Raw genomic sequence first — 26,876 nt, 5'->3', positions numbered from 1 at the left:
GAGATGTTTCTGGATCATTTCATTCTCTTTGTGGCATGTCTAGGACAACCTTGTTCTTCCTGTTTCCAAGTGACTTTTGACTTGCCTCCAATTTGTGTAAGCAGATATTTAATACATGACATGAAACCTTATTCTAGGGGGTTTTAAATTCTTACTCCAAGCCGTTACAAAATGATTACCATCCCCCTAAGCTGATAAAGGATAGTGGTAGCTTATTCATTCTAGGGGATCATTTATAACACAGTAATACATAATCTCTAGAGTTGCGACAACCTGGGGTACAGTCCAGTCGTCTTCCCAGCTGTAGAATGTGGGCAGGCACTCTTGCAAGCATTCCTGTATTGTTCTAATGACATATCTGCTGGTCCTGCACTGTATGTGATGATGATGGTGACAGACTAATTGGAGACCAGAAAGAGAAGGGGATGGAGGGGATAAGTCGTTAAAGAGGAGCTCCAGTCGGGGCAAAAAAAATAATAATGAAGTACGGTATTTGTACCTGCTGACTGTTAATATAGACATTTGCCTGTCCGGGGATCCAGAAATGTCGGTACTCTGCGCCGATTCTTCATTCAGCTTCGAGTGCAGGCATCGGAATCTTCATCAGGGGAAGGCTTCACAGCTGGTTTCCTACTGCGCATGCGCGAGTCGCACTGTGCTTTCTGAATGGTCCCATTCCCTTCTGGGACCTGTGTGTGTCTCAGAAGGTGGCGTGGGGAAGGAGGAGGGGCTGGAAGTACTCGGATCACTGCAGTGATCATCAAGTGGAAGCGGGTACCTGTCAACCAGCTACCTGCTCTCCCCTCCCTCTCAAAGTGACAAATGTGGCGGTGGGTGTGAACAATTGGAGCACTCTCCTTTTTGGGTGGAGGTCCACTGTAAACGGGAATCAGCAGGTAGGAAGGAGGGCAATGAGACCAAAGGGTTAGTTCAGCTTTAGCAAAGAACTGCCTATTTGGGCAATGGATGCCTGTAGAGCAGTGGTCATCAACCCTGTCCTCAGGGCCCACTAACAGGCCAGGTTTGTAAGATGACTGAAATACATCACAGGTGATATAATTTGCTGCTCAGTTATTGCAGTATTCTAGTCTGCATCTCTTCAAGGTAATGCCTAAAACCTGTCCTGTTAGTGGGCCCTGAGGACAGGGTTGATGACCACTGCTGTAGAGGACACAAACACATGCTGTGCAGCTTTGACTAAAGTTTAGTGTGGGGTTTGATGTGGAAGGGGGTTTAAATCTCAGAAAAAGCTATATGATGTCATGGTGAGGTGGGCAGTATTGGCTGGAACTGTCCAGCAATATCCTCGTTTGGGGGGGGGGGGGGGGTTAAAGATGGTGTAACCCTTTAAAGCGGTGGTCATTTTTACCTATAATAAGGCTTACCTGGAGGTAAAATGGATATCTTTAGGAGATAATCACTCTGCATAATAAAAACAAAGGCAGCCACCACATCCGATTGGTAAAGGCAGACAGGTCACCAGTCCTTGTGGCTTCTACTACAAGTTTGGGAAGAATCAGACAATTCATTGAAGGAAAAGTCCAGATTTATGTATGCTTTGTACTGTAAAATGTATGGTGAACATTTTTGCAGCATTTGATAATAATGACCTCTATACATTTTGTATCCTCAGATCCTTTAATTTCCCTGAATCCGCCATGTCTCACAGAAGAGGACCGTTCCAGTTTTGAAGCAATCCGAACAATTCACAAACAAATGGATGACGACAATGATGGGGGTATTGAAGTGGAGGAAAGTGTTGATGTGAGTGGATTATTTATTCGCAAACATGCTGCCGAGTACATAATCTGGCATAACCTGTAGTACTTGCATTGATGATAATTTTATGATTACATTCATGTTATTGCTTTCTTAAATGATAGACCCTTTACAGCTGATTACTGATCTGTGTATATACATTATAAGGTACTTTATGTAGGTGATAACAGCTACATGGATTGCCTATGTTTGGGCAGTGTTTTGTAAGCGCTGGTCATTTGTTAGCGCTGGTCATTTAATGAACACACTTTTATTATTTTTCCCGCTTTAACGCTAACTTTTGCTCTTCATAACTTGGAACAAAGCTATACGTTTAGTATAAAAGCTATACGTTTTTGTGTATGGCTCATATCACACCAGCGAATCTACTGCTGACTGGCCCTTCCTGTTTTATTCCTGCAGACCTGAGAACATCTATATACAAAAATGAAGTGCAGTACATCCTGTCCTGGAGTGCAGCAACTATAGAGATAGATGGGAATTGCCTGTGTTATGTGGTTTCTGTTAGAGATGCTAATGACGGTCTTAAAAGCTAGATCTTGACTATCTCTCAATGCTTGTTAAAGCACAACTTCTGGTTACGGGGAGTGGACATGATCTCCTGACTACGGATTGAAACTCCCTAGACATTCGATCAACAATTGTTATATTTCTAGCCGTGTTCTTTACAGGAATGGATTTGCCAGTGATAAAACGGAGCTGAAAAATGTAATGTAGTTGATCAAGTTTATCTTGGGGGGGAATATCTTCTTGCTAGGATTTTTAGAGACCTCTTTGGAATTGATGGCCAATAAACCTTAGTCATGCAAACCCCAATGCATAAAACTAATTTGGGGAACAGTAACCATTTTTCTGCCAAGCCCCGCCGCCCATTTTTGCTTAGAGTATTTTTGCAGTTTCACTTTTTTTCTTATTCAGTTTGTTTACAACTAGAAAGTTAGTAAAAACAAAACAAAAAAATATATATTGTTATGAAAACGCAAATGTTTAGCAAATCTATTTTCAGTTAAAATACACTAAGAGGCGGTTCACACATGGGCAACACGACTCTGGCCGCGACTTTGTGAGGTGACCTGAGCGCGCACCACAGAGCGCATTGGGGCGACTTCAAGTCGCCTCCAGGACAGGTGACTTTCCAGTGGCCAATCAGTCAGCTCTGAGGGAGGAGTGGGTTTGCCTGATAAAACAATTTTCTCTTCCTGTATTGTTTCAGTTAAGACACGATCCGACTTTGGAGGCGACTTCCATTAAAAACAATGTGTACAAGTCGCCAAGAAGTCTGATTGCAGTAGTACAGGAACCTTTTCTGAAGTCGGAGCGACTTACTTTAGTAGTGTACATTAAGATGGGTCTCATTGACTAACATGGAATTTGACATTTTGCGCGACTTGGGGCGACTTCAAGTCGTCCCTGTGTGAACCGGCTCTAAGGGAATTATTAGTGCACACAAGTATAGCTTACACAATTCTGACTAAACCTAAAGAATAAACGGCCATTAATTAACAATTACAATTTGTAAAATGTAAATTGTGCCTTTTTGCCAAGGATGGAATGAGGGCAGGCACCAAATTGCTAGAGGCACAAATTGGAACAGTGGGGCATTTTCTGCATCCTGTGGGTGTGATGGGTAGTTAATCAGCGGTCAGATCCACAGAGCTTGGAGCAAGAAGTATCAGCCACCACATTACACAAATTATGGATGTGATCAGTGCCTTGACATCCAATCAGAGTCTCAGGCACCATCTGCAGTTTGTGGTTGCTGAAGCGACCGTGAGCTTACAGCCTTAGAAGAGATACAGCTAGTACACGGGTTACTGAGTCAGCCTGCGGCAAGCAGTTCTGCGCTGCCTGAAACCTCTATACAATTGCAATAAATAGATTGAAGCATAGCAGCATTTTTACCATAAGGCTCCATTCACACCTGTAGATTCCTCCTCACCACCTGCCTCCAGGACAGGGAGTGAAGGAGAATCTTGCAATTGCAAAATGACCAAATAGATGGGTTTTAAACCTTGACATTTTTTTTTTGACTATACATGCACCCAAAGTTTAGCTAAAAATGTTAGTGTTAATACATGGTTTTCATTATATTTCAACTTATCAATCCTTGCATGTGATGGCTGCATTTTTTTTTATTTTTTTTACTGGTTATCTGGCCTGTAAGTCAGTTTTTTTTAACATCCTTTAACAGACCAAGCTGTCCATCAAAAGCTTGTCTCCAGGATTTAGACAAACCATCCAACACTGACAGGGGCGCTTATAATTGGCTTTTAATAATTTATGTAAAACCTTTATCCCAAAAGAGAGAAACTGTTGCACCTAATACTACCCGCTACCTTTGTCAATGCTGCTGTTCAAAGGTGTCCCGGTTTCTTCTCCAGTGGAGTGGGGACACTATAATGCTAGGTTCCCACCTATGCATTTTGCAGAAACACACTACAGTCCATGTAACATTATTTCCTGTGGGTCACATTCACATCTGTGTGTTTTTTGGAAAGGGTCAGTTTTTTTTTTTTCCGCAGCAGGTTTCTTTTTTGGTTCTTTAGACTTCAATGGAAAGGCATTGAAAATGCATCAAAAATGCAGTGCTTGCATTATTAGTGTGCTCCCGCTGCATTTTTTGCTGGTTTATCCCCCATCACAACAGATGTCTCCCAAAAACGCATCAAATTGTCAAAAAAAATGTGAAACCCTCTCCTGCAAAAAAAAACAACACCAGGAAATTTCCTCAACTGCAATCTACATAAGTGTGAACCTAGCCTACGACAAAGTGTTAGGCTCTAGTCACATTAGCGTGTCTCCAAAGGCGCAGGATTTCCAGTGGGTCTTTGATTCGACTTTATCGTCTCTGGACCAAAGTCGCAAATTAGTGTAGATAAAAGCCTAATGCAAAATAAAGTATCCACTTCATTTAAGGATTGTAAGCTGCAATATGCAATTTCTTTGCTTTAATTCCACTGTAATTGCGCCAACCTGAGGTTTGGGATGCAAACATAAATACCCGCCACCCAGGTACACCTAAGCTGACAATAGTAGCCTTATTCTTTCATGTGAAAAATGTATTTTGTGATTTTCTTAAAGCCATTGCAAAAGCAAGAAAAGTGCTTATTAATATGATGAATGTAAAAATCTGCTTCTGTATATAAAGCCGAACCTTTTCAAAAGTAATTTGGAAGTATAGACTGTTTTCATTTTAAAACCCAAGCTTGAGAGGGTCCCACTCGTGAGAGCTTACCGTCTAAAGTGTTTTCGTCTAAGTAGCTCTCTGAAGGCAGTGGCAGGTAAATTGAAAATTCTTTTCAGATTATTGGCGTATCTGTTGCCAAGTCTGCAATATGTTTGTTCTAAACCTTCCAAATCAGCTTATGGTCTTAATTCCAGGGTTATGGATTGTAATATTAAGGGGGCGTGAAGCATTTGATAGCAAAATAAACACAATTAAAGGGCCAGTGCATCCAAAAGTAACATTTTAGTTGTAGATGGCATTTAGGCTCACTTTCACATTTATCTTCAGCAGCCATATAAATATTAGTGCTGCATTAAAGTGACATAAACACAGTAATATGAAAATAGTTCATCAGTCCCCTCCACAGTGCCCACAGCTTATAAATCTTCTTTTTACATTAAAATACTGCCGCTATATACCTTTTTGGATGATCTGTATACCACGGCTACATCATAAACTGTACAGTTCTTCAGTGCTGAGAGTTCAGGAAGGAGGAGATTTTTACTGCTTGTATACACGCCCACATGTGTGATATCAATGTCATGTGACCTGGCTATATCTGAGAACAAGAAACTGTTCTGTCCAGCATAAGACACAACTGAGCATGTGCAGGTCGTCTACCCTGCCTGTGTTAGCTGGCCTTCCCCAGATATCATGGTAGTACATAAACCTTTTCCAAAAATCACTCTATGTTGAGTGGCATCGAAGTGAATGGGCACCATTGTCATGCAATTCTGTACATCAATGTAAATGTATCCTTAGGATGGGACTCTTGTCCATTGTATGCACTCCATCCGCTCTGTGTTTCCATGATCAATAATTTATTAGAGTGCAAGTCTGCTTCCCCCAGTTGTATACAGACTTCTGTCCCCCTCTTTGTGCTGAATCCGTCTTCCCACAGGTGCCATGTATAGGGTTGGCTCATATGATTGCTTGGTCATCAGGTTTTCTGAAATCTTGTCAAGCTCAAGTGAAGGTTTTTTTTTTTTTTAATTTGCTGTGAGTGTTTTTATGAAGGAGAGAAACACAAGCTGTGATTTTATCTTGTATAAGGTTATCGTATTACATGGGATTGTCATTTTTAGCTGGTTCATCAGTTTGTGAGCTGTGTGAAATTTGGGGAAGCGTGTACATCGCCTGGCATGGAGAGTGATTTTATCTATAATAAGCTTTCCTTAAAGTGGCTGTCGGAGCTTCTGCGTTTGCTAGCAGCGGAGGTCTTGTATACATGGCTTCTTGAAATTATCAATAAAATCAATGTAGTTAGGATCTGCTGAAAGAAAGGACTACTGTACTGAGCTGTCATGTTTGTGGAAGGAACTGTCCAATCGCTCATAAATAAAGTTGGCCCAGATTCAACGGCAGCCATTGGTCGACTTGGGTGCAACCAGCCTGTCAGATATTTTACATGTAAATACTGCCTGCGGCTATAGCTATATTCATTGTGTCCCCCTTACGGCAGAACACATTGGCTTTGTGAGAGATTCTTTCATCAACACTGACTGGGTTGATGGGTGATACAAGCGATTTTCTTGCCTTCTACCTGTGGTGGAAGGGAAGAAAATTTCATCTATGGGCTCCTTTAGTTATTAAATCAGAGCAATGTTCATTTGTTTACAGGTCCAATAACTGTCTTGCTGAATGCACAAGTAAAGTATTAATATAGGAATGTCTGGCCCCTTTCACAATTGCAAATCGTGCTGTTGGGGATTAAATGCAGGCGATCCAGTGCAGCTGTTCCCCTAAACTGTTGTAAAATTCCCAGTGTTAGGCCCATATAATGTCACCTGAAGGAAGCGTTGCGTCACTCATGTGTCCATCATGGAGAGCCTATTTTTTTTTTTATCCCCCGCCCTGCTTTCATTTACCAGTGACCCTCCTTTCATTCCTTATAGCAGCAATACAGGATACTTACATTTATTATACTTGTGTTGGTTTCGTTCATCAATTGTTTTTATCTGGAACATGGGTCATATTTTGCCTATGCAAATAGAGAATGCTGTAAACTATACACCTGTTCAAATATTTACCTATAGGCAAACTTTTACCTTTCTAAAAATAAACCCAGTTTTAGAATCCCTGGTCTGCTTCTAAGCTATGGTTTCTATTTTAAAAGCCAGTCCTTAATTTATTTTTTTATCTCTTTCTTAACTCGGAGAATAACCCTTAACTCACCACAAAAAGCATCTATTTAAATGTACATTCGTTCCTAACCATTTAATCCATTTTTTTTATTTATTTTTATATCAAGAAATAGGGGAAGCTGATATTTCTTGGAGTGTTGCAGGTCCTATGGGTTCATCCACACAGGTGTGTTGGCCCCTTTCATTTGAAGGACGGTTTATCCGTTCTGAGCAGTGTGGCGCTAACCGTTTTGTCAGTGGAGATGGATGCACAGACTCGCCCGCAGCTCCAATTTTGACTGACGTTTGCACATACCCAGGCTCAGACAGTACAAGGCTCCACCACCGATATAATCCAGGGCCGGACATATTCCAGTCATTATGATTAGAAAAAGTCCCTATGGTGACTAGCTCTAATCCTGTGGTCCCATGAATTCAACACTGTCACAGCAGTATGGAAAGTGTAGACACGTTTCTATTGATGTCGTAACACTTATTGGTGCATTTTTTTAAAATTCAGGATATTGCCAGAATATTGGTGAGGAAAACCAAATGGGGCAGACATATGGCTTGACATGGTTTGAAAGGAAAGCAGAAAATACAGAAGAATTGATGAAAATGTGCCAACATCTGGAAGCTGAGAACAGTTGGGGCAGAAATGCAGCAGAGCAGGCTGGTACTCTTAGATTTCAACACTTGCTCTTGTGGCTTAAAGGAGAAGTATAGCGAAAGCTATTTGGCTGTACTCCTCCTGTAGTTTACAGGGGTGCAGTTCATTCTGCCCTCCTGTGACCCTTTTTCAGCCAATAGCGGGCTAATATCCGCTTTTGTCTGACATCTCTGAGCCGGTCCAGGCTCTAAAAAGATCCCAACCGTATGGTCAGGATCCACCCAGAAGCCTGGATTGGCACCTGGCTCAGGCTTTCTGTGATCCACCTAGAGCCTGATCCAGCTGTTCCCACCCACTCCGCAGCCCAGCACTCCAGTGAGCTCTGGAGGAGAAAGCTGCTGACGGTTCTGGCTCTCTGCTCAGAGCAGAGGGGGAGAACTGAGTGATCATCTGTGTTTGATCACTCGGTTCTTACTACAGAGCCGGCGGGGGACATCAATCTGATACTACGTACACCTATATGACTTGTGGTGCAATTGCATACGCAATTTTTTTTTTGTGCTATTACCCGCCCCCCTCTCCCAAAAAAATGGAGTTACTCTTTAAATAATTTTCATTTGAAATAAGTATTCTACCTAGAGTATCAGTAAAGATACAACACTTCTATTTTCAACTGTAATGCAAATACAACACATGCAAATACAGCCATAATCCATAGGTGTCACCTCTTCCCAGCTGATTACAATGTCATAAGTGAAATACAGAGTTGAGGCTTGTACACACTAAGAAAATCGGGCGAACATTTTCGTCCAAAGAATTTTCGGATGGTTTTCATATAGTGTGTACACAACTTTCGACAGCCGAATTGCAGAAAAAAAACTCCAAACATTTTCTTGTGCGGGAACAGAATGAACGATTTTCGTTTTAACGTGTACTGTTTTCATACAATTTTCATATAAGAAAAAGACCGGGCATGATTCGAAACGAACAGCAAAAAACGAGGAAAATCGGACGATCCTTCACCCGATTTTCCTAGTGTGTATCCCACTTAAGCCCGGTGTCTGTGTTACACCATTTAATTTTGTTATTCAAGCAGTTTGATATCTTCTTTTTTTTGTTTTTGGAGAAAGGTCTCTCTGAATGTTGAGAATGTAAAATATGCATCATTCACGTGTTTAATATTCTGAGTAACGTGTGCCAGTAAGAAGGCAGCAGCTAACATTAAATAGTATGATTCATCCAGTTATTTGGGAGCTTGTGATCTGCATCTCCAATACTTGGCAGAATTTTTGACATTCTAGACTGTAGAGAAGCAATAGGCAGCACAATATCACTTTCTGCTAATGCTTCATGATGTCGGAGAATGCCATGATCATACCAAGTCTGCTGGCCCTGCATTGACGGGCACGGTTCTCCTAGGCTGGTGTGTGTATGTTGCTTGATTTAAGTTTCACATTTCCATTCATTATAGGTGCTACAAAGGATGTAATGATGCCAAAAGCATTTACAAAAGATCTGCTTCAAGTGTGATTATTTCTATACGGTGTACATCCAGGACATTGGGGCTCGGTTTGCGTATATGTGGTTCAGAGAAATCCGCAAATCCTGAGCACTTCCCGCGCTGCACTGAAATCTAAATTTCCGCTCATGCAATCTGCCACCGCTGTCATTGTTAGTGACACCCCAAACCAGATCGCAACACACAGTGCGATTGCAAAAATTGGATCGCATGGGTGTTCAAACGTTCGGTATCCACGTTTAGGAGAGGGAGGTTAACACTCGCCTAAATGCGACAGATCCTAAACTCTAATGGCTTCATGTACACACAGCCTACTTTGATTTTATGTAATTTTGCTGAGTTTTGCACCTGGTGTTGCGTCAGATTAGGTAATAGAAGTGATGTTCCCTCAGCTGTGCATGCGTCCACCGCTACCAGATTTGCTCATCTGACAGAACACCTGCAGTCAGAAGGCAGCGGACATCTTACTACACCCAGCTAAGTCTTGAATTTCAGTCATTTTAGCAATAAAGTGAGCATATATAAATATAAAGGTCTGGGCCCCAATATGCTATCCTGAATTTTTGTCCCTCTCCTTTCACTAAAATTCGGGTGAATGGCTCATTGTCACCCTACATTTTCCATCCACAATGGAACATGTCAAGGCTGTCCTCTATCTCCCCATTCTATATGTCCTTGCCATGGAACACCTGACAATTGCCTTGCACAATAACCCCAACATCTCTGGTGTATTGGTAGGCCCCACTCATTCCAAACTGGCTCTTTGCGGATGACCTGTTAATGTTTGTAACCCAACCCCATCGATCCTTATAATGCAGAAATTCACAAGTTTTGGGAAGCTGAGCAACATCAAAGTGAATCATACAAAGTCAGAAATCCTGAACATTACACTGTCCCAGGAGGTCCTCCACCACGTCTCCACTAAGTTTGCCTTTAAAACAGGTTCCACTTCCATCCGTTGCTTCGGAATCCAAATACCCACAGAAGGGTCCCAATTGTTCTCCCTGAACTTTGCTCCCCTTCTGCTTAGAACCAAGACAGATCTCTCAAACTACATGAAGAAACGCCTATCATGGCTAGGCAGGGTGAAAACTCTAAAAATTGACATCCTACCTCTGTTTCGCTATTTGTTCCAGACAATTCCCATTTCCATACCCTCCTGGTTCTTTAAGAAGCTCCACCAACTGTTTTCCTCCTTTATCTGTTTTTTTTTATTTCCAAGATTCGTGGTGGAGCTCGAGCTCCAGATGCCTCTATATACTATAGAGCAGCAATACTCGCGTGTATACGTAACTGGTTTCATTATTCCTCCACCAAATTATGGGTTCAAATAGAGAGCCACCTCAATCCAATAGATCTCCGCACCTTGCAGTGGACGCCTGCTGAATTCCTGAAGAGAGGGATATCCCTTGACTACCTCACCTGACAAACTATACAAATATGGACCCTAATAATTTAATTCAAGACCCTATCTCCACTAAAAGGACCCATGACTCTGGCTTTTACACCGGCCCTACAGGGAGTAGGTTTTGGACCTTGGTGTAAGGAAGACCACAGACGACTTGCCCAAGTCCTACGTTGAGACTCATCTCCCCATACTTTGACGCATTGGCTGCAGAGGCAACAAGTGAAATCCTACGTTTGTACCTTCCCCCGTAGGTAAGTCATAACTTTAAATTACATATGCATGTGGTCTCTCAGCTATACTCCCTCCTCCTTTCTAATACTGCCCTCTTCTCATACATACTGGCCTGGAAGGAAGATTTGGGTCACTTCATTTCACCTGTTGATTGCCAAAAGTGCTTCATTCTGACTCACAAAATATCCTTAGCCTCCAAAGCTCAAGAAAAAGGGTTCAAGTTGTTGACCCGTTGGTACAGATGCCCCTTGACTTTACACTGGATAAACCTGGCACTCCCGGATACCTGCTGGCGTTGCTTGTCATCCAAGGGAACATTACTCCACATTTGGTGGGAATGCCCCCTGTGCAGAGGTTCTGGCAAAAGATCCTCGACTTGCTGTACTGCAGACTCATAGCGACCTCAATTACACCCTCTCCTGAGATAGTTCTGCTATCTTTGCTCCCTGGACCACGCAAATCGGTCAAAAAAGACATTCTGCATCACTTTCTGGCAGCAGCTCGAATGGTTTTGCCCTGGAGGATTGGGCGATTGAAGTGGACCTAATCAATAGCTTGGAACGAATGTTGTCGCATGAAACGGGTAAAGAATTACCAAGACCTGGACCTCGTGGTCTGTTTAGATATTCCTAGGAATTTATTCCATAGGCGACAGAGGACTCCACCAATGCAACTGTGTAACCTAACTGGAATGTCTCCCTCTTAATATCTACCTACCATACAGCCCTGACCCCTCTATCCTCACATTTTATTCCCCCTCTTTATATGTTGCAGTTCTACACAATCACCCAAACCATAATCTCTAGTCTCATCAGACGGAAATTTTGACAGTGTTTCCCCCTACAAGAAATTGCGTTTAGCACAACAAAAGCCCTAGCATATTTGTAATGAGTGGGCACCACTTGTTGAGTGGATAGTGGTGCTCACCAACCCTTAAGTCATTATAGATATAGCTACACAGGCTTATATACCAAACTAACTCAATTGAAGCTAACAAAGTATCTATACCATGAGATGTTGTGGTACCAGTATTGAAATGACGTTCCTCTGTGTTATTGAATGACGTCTTTGTGTACTGTACACGTTTCCTTTCTCAATAAAATAAGATTTAATTAAATATAGGATATTGACATCTCCGATGCTGTTTGCACATATAATTTTAAGGCTTCATTTCCACTGGCGTTTTTACAGCCACTTTTCTGAGCGTTTTTTACAGCTTAAAAACGCCTGTCCATGTTATTCTATGGCATCATGCCCACATAGACGTTTTTGAGCTGCATATGCGTTTTTGAGCTGTAAAAAAAACGCAGGACCAGGGCGTTCTGAAGCTCCAGAGTAGAGCTGTAAAAACGCCAGATGTTAAACGCTCAAAAACGCGCGAAAACGCTCAAAAACGCGACCGCGGCATTTTTAAAGCTGCAGCTCACAAACATTTTTATTTTTTTTATTTTTTTACAAAATAAACATGGACAGGCGTTTTTAAGCTGTAAAAAAGCCTAACAGTGGCTGTAAAAACGCCAGTGGAAATGAAGCCTTAAAGCCTAAAGGTTTAGTGATGAGCAGTGCGGGGTGTACCAATATGGCCTCCGCCACCTTCCTACTGCTGCCATCCGGCTTCTTTTAAAAATGTAATGTTCAAACATCACAGATGTCCACATACTATATTTATATATGCAAACTTTATTGCTAAAATTACAGTTAAATTCAAGACTTGGCTGGGTGGACTAACATGTTAGCTGCCGCTTCTGACTGCATGTGTTTTGTCAGATTGGAAAACCTGTTAGTGGTGGATGCATGTGCATCTGGCGGAACGTCACTTCCGTTACCTAATCTGACGGGTCGGTCAAAACATTCCTGTTCTGAACGCAGTTCTTCTGCGTTCTGGTGAGGGAGGTTGAAGTTCCCCCAACCACAGCAGCTCCTAAACTCTAAAAGCCCATGTATGCTTTGACGCACAGGCTTTTATGGAGGTGAGTTTAGGAGCTGCCAGTGTACATAAACCCTATTTATTGAGGAACAAACCAGTTCTATAGATTTTATCTGCCTGTTGGACCTGATGGTTAAATGCTATGGATTGAAAACCCTTGTTCTTCTACAGTCCACATATGGTTCTTATCCATCCTGCTGTTCTCAACTTGCTGTCATTAAATGAGTCATTAGGGCTATGTGAATCATTTAGTGTCATAACGGTATTTCTGGAACCTGCTGCATGAGTCCTTACAGCTGGCCACCTCAATGAAATCCACACAATCTACTATGTTTGCTTGCTGCATAGTACTTGTACTGTCATTTCACTGTGGACATCTCATAAAATGTTTCCCATTTCTTTGCCAATATGCAAATTTGCACCTTATTGCACAGTATAATTTTATTGTGTCCGGATATTGTTCTGCTCGATACTTCGGTTTATTACTAATCACTACTTGCTAAGGACAGAGTTTCCTCAGTGACCACTAAAACTGCCCCCTTCACAAGGCCTCATGAATCATTTTATGGTTGCTTGACATTTTAGTTATTTAGGGCGCTTCTGCATGAAATTTAATGCACTTTATGATATTTAACTTATTTTGGTTTCCCTTTCATGCTTCCCAGCTAGCTACAAAGTAAGTTTTCATTGTGTGTGTGTGTGTGTGTGTGTGTGCTCTTCATGTCCATGATCCCTCATAAATGTCCTTCAGTGTATGTTAGTGTGACACATTGCATAACAGATATGTTTTTTTTTATTAAGTTAACCTCCTGACGTTGGGGCTTGTGTACACAGGCATTTGCTTGTGTCAAGGGCTTTTTTTTTTACCATACAATTCATTAGGAATGTAAAGGCAGCTGGAAAGCCATTTAGGAGATGCCTCCAAAGGAACTCTGAAGGATCACAGAAGCATCCTAAATGCCAGCTGAACACATCTGAAAGCATGCTGTCCGTCTACACCAGCCTAAACCCTGTTTGTACAAAACACGTATGTGGATTATAGCAGAAAACCACATGGACCAGCAGATGCTTATGTTTCTCCGGAAAGAAAGCCTGTCATTTTAAGTGCATAAACTGGGAGATTTCTCTAAGCAAATTTTAAATTGGCACTGACGTTTTATTGCATGCTCAGCCATATCCCACAATGAAAAGCATGTGTAGTGCAGCCACAGTTTGTGTCTTGGGATGCAGGTATACGCTTACCATTGCTCCTTGTCATCGGTCTTCTTGCACCAGGTGTTCACGTTTGTGCTGCTTTTTTTTTAACAGTTAAAGTTTTTTTTATTTTTGATGACAGACAATAACACATACATGAAAATGGCAGTACAAAGATCACAAGGCTTACTCAGAATGCATAAGTTCATACATAGACATCATAGACAAAAGACTACATTGGTGGGGAATTAGTTCAGCAGCATCCACAATGGGACATAAAACACAGACAAAAAACCCGTCACCCGGGGGGAATCGCCAGCCGGCGTCCCCCGGCCGTCGCCCCCCGCCCCGTCACCCCTCCGCCCCCCCCCCCGGAGGGGGGGGGGAAGGGGCGGGGGAGGCACCGCACGCCGAGGCGGGCGGGGAGGGGAGGCAGGGGACGGGGAACCCCGGCCACCCACAGCCCCTCAATATTCAGGACACGGCAGGGGGGGAGTCAACCAAGTCGTCAGGGGACTCAATCCAATTTGACCAGATCTTTTCAAATTTAGCTGGGCAGTTCCTGCTCTCGTACGTCAGCCTATATAGCGGGAGCACTCTGTTGATCGTGGCCAGCCAGGAGGACACAGTGGGAAGATCAGTGCCCCGCCATCGAAGTAGGATCTCCCTTCTAGCATAAAACAGAGCAAAGGTGATGCTCAGTTTGGTGTACCTGTCTCCCTCAATGTCACCCAGGTAGCTTAGGAGGAACAATTTTGGGTCCATGACTAGTTCTATCCCAGAACGATCCGAGAGGACCCCCGCCACTTCTCTCCAATACTGATTCAGCTTAGGGCAGGACCAGACCATATGAATGAAGGAGCCCGTGTCTCCCAGGCACCTGGTGCACTCCGGGGACCTGGAGGGGTAAATCCTAGCCAACCTCTGCGGGGTGTAGTATGCCCTGTGAAGAAATTTAAGTTGAATGAACCTGTCTCTAGAGGCAATCATAGACGGGAGAAAGGAGGAGACACATTCCTCCCAGATCTCTTCGTCCAGATCCGGGATGTCGGCAGTCCATTTGGTCAGTGTCCCCGTCGTGGTCGTGTCGTATGCCACCGTAAATCTCAGATAGAGGGATGAGAGGGGCTTCCCCATGACCCCCGAGATCAGAAGACGCTCTATCGAATCTGACTCGAGCGTCACCGAGTCCGGGAACTGGGCCGTCAATGCATGTCGCAGCTGAGTGTATCTAAAGCCAAATGAGGAGGGGACCTTATAGGTCCGACACAAGTCCTGAAAGGGCATCACCACACCATCCGGCATCACATGCCGGAGGGTGAGGATCCCCCGTCGGGCCCAGACCACCGGGTCTGGGACCGTGTTCAGGTGGGGAAGAAGTGGGTTGCCCCAAAGCGGGGTATGTGGGGAGGCAGTATTTGGTTTCAGCATTCGAGCCCTGGACGATGCCCACACCCTGACCACCGTCGCCATGGGCCTCGTGACAGATGGGTGAGCCCTGCACCCCCGAAACACCAGGTTGGACAGGGCAGCATAGGATCCCAAGACCGCCGCCTCTAGGTTGACTGCCGGATTTTGTCGCGGTTGGGAAAACCACCACCTGACCGTCACTAGCACCGCCGCCCAGTAGTAGGCCAAAAAATTTGGGAGGGCCAGTCCGCCCCCCGAGAGGGGAAGATAAAGAGTTCGTCTAGCAACCCGAGGAGGGCTACCAGCCCAGACGAACGCCATCACTACACTGTCAAGCCGTCGAAAAAAGGACTTTGGTATAATAACCGGGGTCTGACGAAAAAAGTAAAGCAATTTGGGGAGTATTACCATTTTTATAAGGTTCCCTCGTCCCACCGGTGAGAGGGGAAGGTTACGCCATGTCGCACACCGTTTGGTCAGTTGGTCCAGTATAGGGAGAACATTCTTATCTAGGTAAGACCCCGACTCGAGTCCCACCCTTACCCCCAGATAGGTGAACTCTTCCACCCACCGGAGAGGAGTGTGAGAGTCCGCCCGGGACAGTGACTGGTGGAGCGGGAGGAGGACCGATTTGTCCCAATTGATACATACGCCCGAGAACCGGCCGAACATCTCAAAATGTGACAACGTTTTCCGCAGGGAGGCGGAGGCGTCCGCCAGGTACAACAGGGCGTCGTCAGCATAGAGGGACAGTTTCTCCTCCAGGTTACCCACCCTGATCCCCCGAACCTCCGGGTCGCGCCGAATGTGCGCGGCCAGAGGCTCCAAGGCCAAGGCAAACAATGCAGGCGATAACGGACACCCCTGTCTGGTCCCCCGCTCCAGGGGGAAGGAGGCAGACAGGGACCCGTTGGTACGGATGCGTGCCCTAGGGTGAGCGTACAACATTTGTATCCAGGACATGAAGCGGGGACCGAACCCGAAGCGGGTCAAAACCGCCCAGAGGTAGCCCCACTCGACCGAGTCGAAAGCCTTCTCGGCGTCGAGCGAGGCCACCACCCCGGGGTTGCCAGGGCCAGCCAGTGCCAGGTGAGTATGCAATCGACGAAGGTTAATATCAGTACCGCGGCCTGGCATGAAGCCCGTCTGGTCAGGGTGGACCAGGGCAGTAATTACAGTGTTAAGCCTGTTGGCTAGGATTTTCGCAAAAATTTTTGCATCGACGTTGAGGAGGGATATCGGGCGATACGAAGAACACAGGGTTGGATCCTTCCCAGGCTTGGGGATGACCACAATTATAGCCTCGCTCATCGAGTCCGGGAGAGCTCCCGACTCCGATGCACCCGCAAAAAGCGACCTTAGTCTGGGGGCCAAATCTTCCTCATAGAGTTTATAGAATTCGACCGGGAAACCGTCCGGTCCCGGGGTCTTTCCCCCCTGCATCATTTTCAAAGCTGCCTGTACCTCCTCTATTTTAAACGGGGCGTCTAGTTTGCGCACAGAAGAGGGAGTGAGAACCGGGACGTCCACCTCCTCCAGGTATCTCAACAGGTCGGCCACATCATAAGCCACTCTGGAGCTATACAATTGTTGGTAGTAGTCCGTGAAGCATTTATTAATCTCCTGTGGGGTTGAGTGGAGGTCCCCCTCCCCGTCCCTAATCTGGGCTATAGCAGACGCGCCCGAGTGTTCCTTAGACAGCCACGCCAGAAGCTTCCCCGTCCGTTCTCCCTGCTCGAAAATGCGCTGGGACTGATGAAGAAGCTTCTTCTGTGTCAGGGCTGTTCGCAGGAGAACAGCCTGTTGCGTCAGGGACTGGAGATGGGAGTAGTGATTAGAGTCGCGGGTACTAACATAAAGGGCCTCCTGTCTAGCTGCCTCCCCTTCAACTTTTGTGAGCTCTGCCCTACGCTCCCTCCTCACCCCTGAAATAATAGACTGGTAGTGGCCCCGGGAGGAGGCCTTGAAGGCATCCCAGACCGTGGTCTCCGCAGCCGTACCCGGGTTTTCCGCCCAGTAAGACCGTAGGGAGTCCTTGAACTTGGGATCCACCTCCGGGTCTGAGACCCAAAATCTGGAGAGCCTCCACAGGGTGCTGTTTGGTTCAGTCGTCAAGGTCAATGAAAGGAGTAAAGGGGCATGGTCCGAGATCCCACGGGGAAGAATAGTAATGTCCCTTACCTTAGGTAAAACCGACGCCCCCACGTATGCCAGGTCAATGCGTGAAAAGGATCTATGGGTGGCCGAGTGACAGGTGAAGGCCCGAGTCAACGGGTATCTCCACCGCCAGACGTCCGTGAGGTTGTATGTTTCCGCCCATTCCGCCAGACCTTGGCGAGTAGTACCCGACTGGGTGAACCTGTCCATACCAGTGTCCGGGACCAGGTTGAAGTCACCCATCAGGACCACATTGTCACAGGGGAATTGCGCCAATTTGGCCGCAAGAACCCCCAGGACCCCCAAAGAGGCAGGAGGGGGGAGATACAGCCCCACCAGAACCCACGGGAGGTTGTGAATCAGCGCATGCACCAGCACAAATCTGCCCTCCGGGTCTAGGACCAGGTCAAGAAGCTTGAAAGGGAGTGACTTGAGGACGAGAACACTGACCCCTCTAGCATAATTGGAGTACGTGGAATGGTACTGGTGCCCCACCCATGGTTTCTTGAGGCTGAGGGTCTTGCTACCCACCAGATGCGTCTCCTGCAACACACAAACATGAGGTGCATGTTTCTTAATGAAATGAAATACCAGGGATCTCTTGACGGGCGAGTTTAAGCCCCGTGTGTTCCAGGAGAGGACTTCAAGGGTTGCCATGGTGACCTGGCGGGAAAGTCAAGTGAGGATAAGGCATAGATATGAACCCCGGACCATTCCCCCAGGCCACAATGCTGCCGGGGGAAGGGCTCCCACCCACCACCAATGTATGTAAGTTAACGAAAGCTATTAGTACTGTCATAAAACACATCACATTAAAACATAACCGGGGGCCAACAGGGCTCCCCAACCCCCCCCCCACCCCGCCACCCCCCCAAACGCGGAGGAGGGCTTGTATCCCATAACAAACCCCAGCCCTCAGGCCGGACATGAGGGCAGTGAACAAGCGGCTATCCGCTCCTGTTAATATGAAACAGACAAGGAACCTGAGAGTCCATCTTAGGATAAGAATGTGTGGATCACCCGGAGCCCCGGGGGCGCAGTTCTTAGGGAGAAAAACAAAAGGGCAAAAACTGGGGGAGAAAAAACAACCTGGAAAAAAAAAAAAAAAAAAACGGGGAGAAAACACCTAGGGTCACAGCAGGGTGTCTAGGCAGTGTTGCTGTGAGTCAGCTCCTGAAGGAATGAGGGGGGGCACCTCCACAGTCAAAGTCAGCTGGAGGAGTAGGTAGAGGGGGGACATGAGGTAAAGGGGGGACGTGAGGGAGAGGGGGGGGGTCCACCCTCAGCAGCATAGTCAGTGGTGGGGGAGACGGAGGGGGGGCCGATCGATGAACGGATCAGGGAAGCAGGGGGGCAGCCCATCCAATCCCCCCAATCGTCAATAGGGCAGGGTGTGTGTCACGGGTTGTGGTTGCTGCGGAGTTGCTCGGTCTCTGACCCCAGAGGATGAGGCGATGGAACCCACGACTGCCATATGAGAGATAGTGGCCCCCAGTCATTCTCAGGCAAAGGCAATAGACCCCCAACCCCCCTTGGGGAGCCCCCCCAGCAGCTTACTCACAGTCAGGCGACAAAGGAATTAAAGGGTAAAAGTCCAGGTCTTCATCTCGGGAGGGATTCAGCCCAGGCCGCGGCGTCTCTCGGGGAAGTGAAAAACTGCACTCTCTCGCCGTCTTGAACCCGAAGCCTGGCGGGGAACAGCATGCTATACTTAACCCCTCGATCTCTTAGCATGGCGCGTACGTGGTCAAAGGATTTGCGCTGGCGTTGTGTCTCCACTGAGTAGTCCGGGAAGATCAGCAGTCTGGCGTTCTGGAATTTCAGATCTCCCTGCAGACGAGCTGCCCGGAGAACAGTGTCGCGGTCTCGGTAATGAAGGAGTTTAAATATAAAAGTGCGCGGCGGCGAACCTACAGGGCCCCTGGTCGCGGGAATGCGGTGGGCTCTCTCAATGGAGAAGTAGGGGGAGAACCGGGCTCCGGGAAGGATAGTTGGGAGGACCTGCTCCATGAATGACGCCGGATCCGTGCCCTCTGCTCCCTCGGGGAGCCCCAGGACCCGCAGATTGTTGCGGCGGTTCCTGTTCTCGGCGTCTTCCGCCCTGTGCTCAAGGATCTTCACTCTTGACTTCAGGGCCTGGATGTCGGAGTGATGGTCTCTTTGGATGTCCTCCAGGTCGGAGACCCGCCTCTCAGCCTCCGACACGCGGTCCCGGAATGCATCCAGATCGCGGCGTATCAGCGCCGTTTCCGCCTGCACATGATCGATCTTCACCGTGAGGGTAGATTGGCATGTGGAGATCGCCGCCATCAGGGCCTCAAATGCCTCCGATCCAGCTTGGATCGCGCCGTCCCGCGGGGAGTCCGCGCGATCCGCCATGCGGTTGGTTGGTGCGGGTGGCTTAGGCCCAGTGTTCGGTGGAGTGCCCGCAACGGTGGTTTTACGGCGAGTCTGACTCCCCTTGTTGTTCCGGCGCATTCCCCAGGAGGCAGGGCAAGAAAGGGTGAGGAAATAGCCCGAGTTCCACACAGGATCAAGGTAGGAAGGAGTCTCAGAGCGGGAGCTCGGCAGTTACACGTCCGCTCCCGTCGCCATCTTGGACACGCCCCCACGTTTGTGCTGCTTTGTGTTGCTTTTGTCAAATATGCTGCAGCTGAACTGCACCAGGGCATACAGAGCAGCATTCTCAGGCACTTGTAGGCAGATGAGCTGCTGAATTTCCTGGCTGTGGGATGTTAAATTGGTTCTGGGAAATGTAGGGTTCAGTACATCGGACTATACACTGCAGTAATGTTTTTGTATGTGGAATTTGCCATTTTATGACGGTGTTGGGCCCCTTTTACACCGTTCAGATTAGGTCTGTCAGCTTTTCAGACAGACCTGATCAGATTGTTTATTCATCCCTATGGACCGGTGGGTGTGAATGGACTTGTCTGTTGAGACCCGCCTGCCTCGGATTTGATCAACTAAAAACAAACTGAAGGGGACTCATTCTTCATGTAGGCGGATCAAAGGTAGTCTGGTATAAACACAGCGGAGTCCATTTACACCTGACCTCCCATAAGGCACAGCGGGGTCTGTCCGTGTGTAAACTGTGAGCAGATCCCCTGCTAATTGGGAAGGAGTCCACCTCTGTGAAAGTGGCCCAAAGTTGAAATAAATCATATTTCCTAAGATATAGTCCATTTGCCCATCTGAATTTTTTTTTGTTTTTTTTTAACTATTAGGTTAGACTGTCTCAGTTCAGTGTCTTGTTAAAGGTTCAAATTTTGATTTGGTGCCATAGAATGTATATGAGGAAGTAAACCTGTTCAGATTTCTGCTTCTGGAAGCTTTCCATTCCCACTGTACATTGGTGGTATACAGTAGGAAGTGTGTCGATGTTAATGTTTCCGTTTCCAGCGTGAACTTGCTAGATAATGATATGATACAGAGTCTAACCGCACATGCCAGAGGGCTTCCTGTTTTCACTGCTAAGGCAGCTCTATAATATTTTCATGCAAACTTTGCGTAAGTGCTATTAATTACGTGGCTGCAATGCTTCATAAATGTACATCATTATTCATTACCATGCCTGCTATCAGCATTAGGGTATTTTCTGATTTTAGTAAGCATGAGCCTTGACTGCAAGGAAGTTAAAATTGTAAAGTTAGATCTAGTTTGACATGTAATATAGCATGTTATCCTAGTTACAGCCTAGTAATGGATTGTTACCAGGCATAGGCAAGTCTAAGGGCCAAGAAGCCAGAAGTGGGCAAATCCAAAGGCCAGGTATTTGTCTCGAGACACACACGTGAGCGAAACACGAAAAATTAAAATATCATGCAAAAGTTCTTTTATATCAAAATGCAACTTAAAGGTGAAACTAATATAAGATAGACTCATTACATGCAAATCAAGATGGTTCAAGCCGTGATTTGTCATAATTGTGATGATTATGGCTTACAGCTTATGAAAATCCCAAATTCACAATCTCAGAAAATTTGAATATTGTGAAAAGGTGAAATATTCTAGGCTCAATGTGTCCCACTCTAATCCGCTAATTAAGCCATAACACCTGCAAAGGGTTCCTGAGCCTTTAAATGGTCTCTCAGTCTGGTTCAGTAGGAATCACAATCATGGGAAAGACTGCTGACCTGACAGTTGTGCAAAAAAAACATCATTGACACCCTCCATAAAGAGGGGAAGCCTCAAAAGGTAATTGCAAAAGAAGTTGGCTGTTCCAAAAGTGCTGTTTTAAAGCACATTAATTGAAAGTTATGAGGAAGGACAGACAATGAATTACCAGAGCGCTCACAGCGCCATGGTAGTCTATTGAAAACTACAATCCAACATCCGCTAAGGCTGTCGGGACTTGCAATTTTTTATTTACTGAACGCTGTAAATGAGACGCTGAAGGCGGTGAGGTGTCAGTGGAGGATAAAGGGTATGCCTGGGACATAGAGAAGCCTGAAAACAATGGGAAGATGTTTTAATTAAAAAGTAAAGGTATTCTGGATATTTTAGCACTAATGTTTGTCAAGGCAATATACGGTTCATTATAAAAACACATGCTGCACACTCATTTTGGACAAGATAAGGAAAGATTTGGACAAGGGGAAAGATAACGCTTCATGTAAAGTTTTTTTCGTCATACTTCATTAATTATATTTGGTCATTGTGCATTAAAAGCTGAATTAATTTTTCATCTTGTACAAACCCTTTCTAATAAATGGAATCTACTAAAATTTGCTGCCCAAAAAGCTGGAACACAGGAAATGTATCCAAATACCTAAGCCATCAACTATCACCTTTGCCATTGGGAAAGTTGCTCCTCAAAGAACCAAGCAGAAATGACTCTGATGCCCCTGCCAGGTTCCATAGGATGACAGATTTACTAAAATCCCTGCTGTGTAATCATTGAGCTGTACATGGTGGAAAATTTTATATGTTATTGAAATACTTGAACAATTTTTGATCCAACTATTATTTCTCTATATGGGATGTGAAAAATGAGATGTCATACATGTCACATTTCAGGTAAATGTTTACAAAAATCACCAAATATTCTATCCTGGGAAATGCACTTGGTGGAAAGATGCCAAACAGGGATAATCGAATGTCTCTGGATATAATCCCAGTGTCATGTTAATAATCATATTGTTACATAAAAGAAGTGTGTGTTATTTTTTGCTAGTTATACTTACCTCAGTGGTTGCAGCATCCGACTGATGCTGCATCTGTCCTCCTGCGTCTCTGCACTGAGAACCAAGCCCCCGAACACCGCCGATGGCTCGGTTCTCACTCCTCCCCGAGAAGAGCGATGCGGACTGACAGTCAGCATTGGTTCTGCTCTACTTCTCATTGCTCATTAGAGGCGTGGAGGGGCAGGGGGTGGCCATCTCAGCATCTCACTGAGACTGCCATCAATCAATGCAGCTGGCGGATCCCGACTTGGAAGTTGTGATGACGCGCTGCCTCGACTGATGGCAGTGACGTCAGCAGAGAGCTTCAGACCGCTCTCCACTGAAAACGGGTCACAGGAGTGCAAAACGAATTGCATCAAAGTGACCCATAGGAGAAGCCCAGCCTAAAAAGCTCAGGCTTTACTCTTTACTTCTCCTTTAAAAGATTGTATTATGTTTGTATTGCCTTTTGGCTTGGTGGACATAAAGGTATTTATTGCTTGAGCCTCGAGTCCCATTAAAGTAAAATTGTCATCCCTTTAGTGTGGAGAGGGATTATAACACCCTCCATCCTTTTTAAGGTCTGTGCTCCTGCTAGGGAGACTTACCCTGCCCTATTTGTTCTGTTTACCATTATCTTTGAAAGTAAAGAAAATCCAACATTTTGGGTTGACGTCAGAACAATAATTGAGAGGAAATCTTCCAATGGGGAAACTAGTTCTAGTAACTCTGGTGTCATGTCAGGATTCCCTCCCTTTTGGAGGCATTTCCCCACTTCCCTGTATGGAACAGTAAGTGGCATAAAGACTTAAAGTGGTTGTGAAGGTTTGTTTTTTATTTTCTAAATGGATTCCTTTAAGCTAGTGCATTGTTGGTTCACTTACATTTTCCTTCGATTTCCCTTCTAAATGTTTTGTTTTTCTTTGTCTGAATTTCTCACTTCCTGTTCCTCCTCAGTAAGGTGTTCAGTAAGCTGTTCTAAATGACTTTCCACCGCTCGGATGATGGTGGACAGCTTACTTAGGAGAAACGGGAAGTGAGAAATTCAAAAAAAGAAAAAAACATTTAGAAGGGAAATCGAAGGAAAAGGTAAGTGAATCAACAATGCACTAGCTTAAAGGAACCCATTTAGAAAATAAAAGACGAACCTTTACAACCCCTTTAAAGCCCTGTTCCAGTTTGAACCAAAAAAGGACATGGGTCCCAGTACCCATACCTGTCTACCCATTGGCTGTAATTTTCTCGTTCGAATGACACCTGGCATAATTTAACCCACTCTGAACTCCTTTTAGGCTGTCTTCTGTTTTCATCTGGTGATCTGGCCAGTAAACCTGTTTAACAGAACAAGTTCTCTTGCTGGTACAGGGATGAAACAAAACATGTACCACTGGCAGGGGTGCTTAACCACTTCCTGCCCATATGAGGGTCCTTGGTTTGGGATGGTTATACATGGATTCAGCCGGCTGTTCACCCGTGTTCTGAAAAACCTGTATTAAAGTCAAGAAGCAACAGTTAGAACAGGACATGGAACAACCAACTGGTTCAAAATTGAGAAAGGAGTGCGGCAAGGATGTATATTGTCACCCTACTATTTTAACTTATCGTTGCAGAGTACTTCATGCAAAATGTCAGGATCAACAGATCACAAGCCGGAATTGAGATCACTGGGAGAAAAAGATCAACAACCTGAGATATGCAGACAATACCACAGTAATGGCAGAAAGTGAAGAACTAAAGAGTCTTTTATTGAAGGTGGAAGAGCGCAAAAGCTGGCATGAAATTGAACATTACGAAAATTAAGATCATGGCAACCGGCTCCATCACTCCTTGGCAAATAGGAGAAGAAATGGAAACCGTGACAGATTTTATCTTCCTGGCCACCAAGACCAGGGCAGACGGTGACTGTAGCCATGGAATTAAGAGACGCTTGCTTCTTGGGAGGAAATCGATGGCAAACATAGGCACCATTATGAAAAGCAGGGACCTCACCTTACTGACAAATGGCTGTATAGTCAAAGCTATGGTATTCTCTGTAGTAATCTCTGGCTGTGAAAGTTGGACTATAAGGAAGGCTGAACGCTAAAGAATTGATGCTTTTAGGCTATTAGAGAAGACTCTTGAAAGTTCCTTGGACGGCAAGAAGATCAAACCAGACAATCTTGAAGGAAATCAACCCTGAATATTTACTGTAAGGACAGATGCTGAAACTCAAATACTTTTGCGAAGATAGGATTCATTTGAAGAGACCCTGATGCTGGAAAACATGGAGGGGAAAAAGGTGAAGAGGGCAACAGAAAATCACATAGTATATTCGAAACAACATGAAGTTAAGCAAGATCCGGGAGGCAGTGGATGACAAAGAAGCCTGGTGCGCTATGGTCCTTGGGGTCACGAAGAGTCGGACTTGACTGAACAACATTCCCTCTTCAGAAGAAGTGATTTGAGTGGCTGAACAGCTACCCAATCACTTCTGTGGGTGGCAGAAGGGGAACCCATAGCCGCCCCCTTTCCTGGGCTCTGCTGTCTAATTGAGCCCCAGGGAAATGTGACGGCAGCACTTCACAGCGTGAGAGGAACGGACGATGTAACCGGAAGTGATTTCATCACTTCCGGTTTCGGCTCTTTGTTTACCTGGCTGTTAGCGGCTAGGAAAACAGCCAAGCAGACCGATCTGTGTCTGATCGACTGCATTGGAGGTCGGAGAAGAGATCTGGGATCTAAAAGAGGAAAAACCAAGTTTAAGCCCCATTCTAGAAAGAGCTATACTGCTAAAATACATGTGTTTAACCACTTCCCGCCCACGACCATCATAGGACATCCTGGGCTTTGAGTGGAGAGTGCAGCTGCAGGCATCATTCAGATATCATTCTTTTCTGCCGGCGATTCCCTGCGCCATAAAAACAATCAGTCTGTTCAGCCCCTTGATTGTTTTTACAGGTGGTGGGAGGTGCCTTTCAGTGCTTCCAGCAGCTCGCCCGTGCGATTGGCGAGCTGGAGAAGGAATCTGCCGGCGGCAGAGGTTTACCATAGAGAATACAGATTGGATGCTTCCCGGCAGTCTATGACCTTTGGAGGCCTGGGCGTGACATTATGGCATCACTTCTGGCTCGGCAGATGTAAACACTGCCATGTATTTGGCTGGAAAGGTCGATCGATTTTTTTTTTTTTGCTGCGCAAATATCGTGTGACATAAATTGCAAGGACCGCCAATTTATTCCCTAGGGTCTCTGCTAAAAAAAACATATCACGTTTGGGGGGTTCTGAGTAATTTTCTAGCAAAAGAATGATTTTTACATGTAGCAGAGGAGTGCCAGAATAGGCCCGGTATTAAAGTATAACTAAGGCCCCTTTCACACTGGGGTGTCCGTGGGAAAGCGCCGCTATTTTTAGCGGCGCTTTACCGTTGTATTTGCGGGGGTATTCAGCCGCTAGCGGGTTTCTTTTAACCCCTGCCAGTGGGTGAAAGTGTTAAAACCATCTGCAAAGCGCTGCTGCAGTATAGCCACGGTGCCCATTGATTTCAATGGGTAAGAGCGGTATGCACACCGATCCTTCACCGCTCCAAATATGCTGCTAGCAGGACTTTTTTTTTTTTTTTGCCTTCCTTCTAGCTCACCCCTCCAGTGTGAAAGCCCTCGGGGCTTTCACACTGGAGAGACAGCAGCAGCTCTTTCAGGGTGTTATTTTTAGCGCTATAGTGCCTGGATAGAGCAGAGATGGATTAGAACACCTGGCAGTTTTTATTGCTGTCTGTCTCTGATTGGGAGACCCTTCCCCCTCTCTTTGTCCTCGTATTAAAAGTAAGAGAAAATCTAAAATTTTGGGTTGTCCCCAGAAAAGTAAGAGGGAAAATCATCCAATGGGAACACTCGTTCTGGTAAACTATGGTGGCAAAATGGGTTCCCTTAATTTACAGGGATTTATTTTCTCTTCCTGTTTTGGCTATCGGGCAGAAAGTGAAGGAAAAACTCCACAATGGGACATTGATGGCAAAAAAAGGAAACTGACTGGTTCTAACCCTTCTTTACTCCAGGAATCGTCAAAATCCGGGCGCCAGGTCGCAATTGCGACAAATTGTGACCTGGCGGCCGGTAATTTAGGTCGCAAAGCCGCGGCCTCAATTACCG

At 45.5% G+C, this 26,876-nt stretch overlaps 1 protein-coding gene across 1 annotated transcript in view; it reads left to right on the top strand.

The window, feature by feature from the left end:
- The window catches only part of STIM2 (stromal interaction molecule 2), a 116,778-nt gene that overhangs the window by 44,728 nt on the left and 45,174 nt on the right, over positions 1-26,876 (top strand). Inside the window, exon 2 of the mRNA XM_040335155.1 lies at positions 1,634-1,764. Within this exon, the coding sequence (XP_040191089.1) occupies positions 1,634-1,764 (131 nt within the window). The remainder of the gene's footprint in view (positions 1-1,633; positions 1,765-26,876) is intronic.

Source organism: Rana temporaria, chromosome 1 (genome assembly GCF_905171775.1).
Source record: "Rana temporaria chromosome 1, aRanTem1.1, whole genome shotgun sequence".
In the NCBI taxonomy this organism is placed as follows: domain Eukaryota; kingdom Metazoa; phylum Chordata; class Amphibia; order Anura; family Ranidae; genus Rana; species Rana temporaria.
This window is presented reverse-complemented; position numbering and strand designations above follow the sequence as displayed.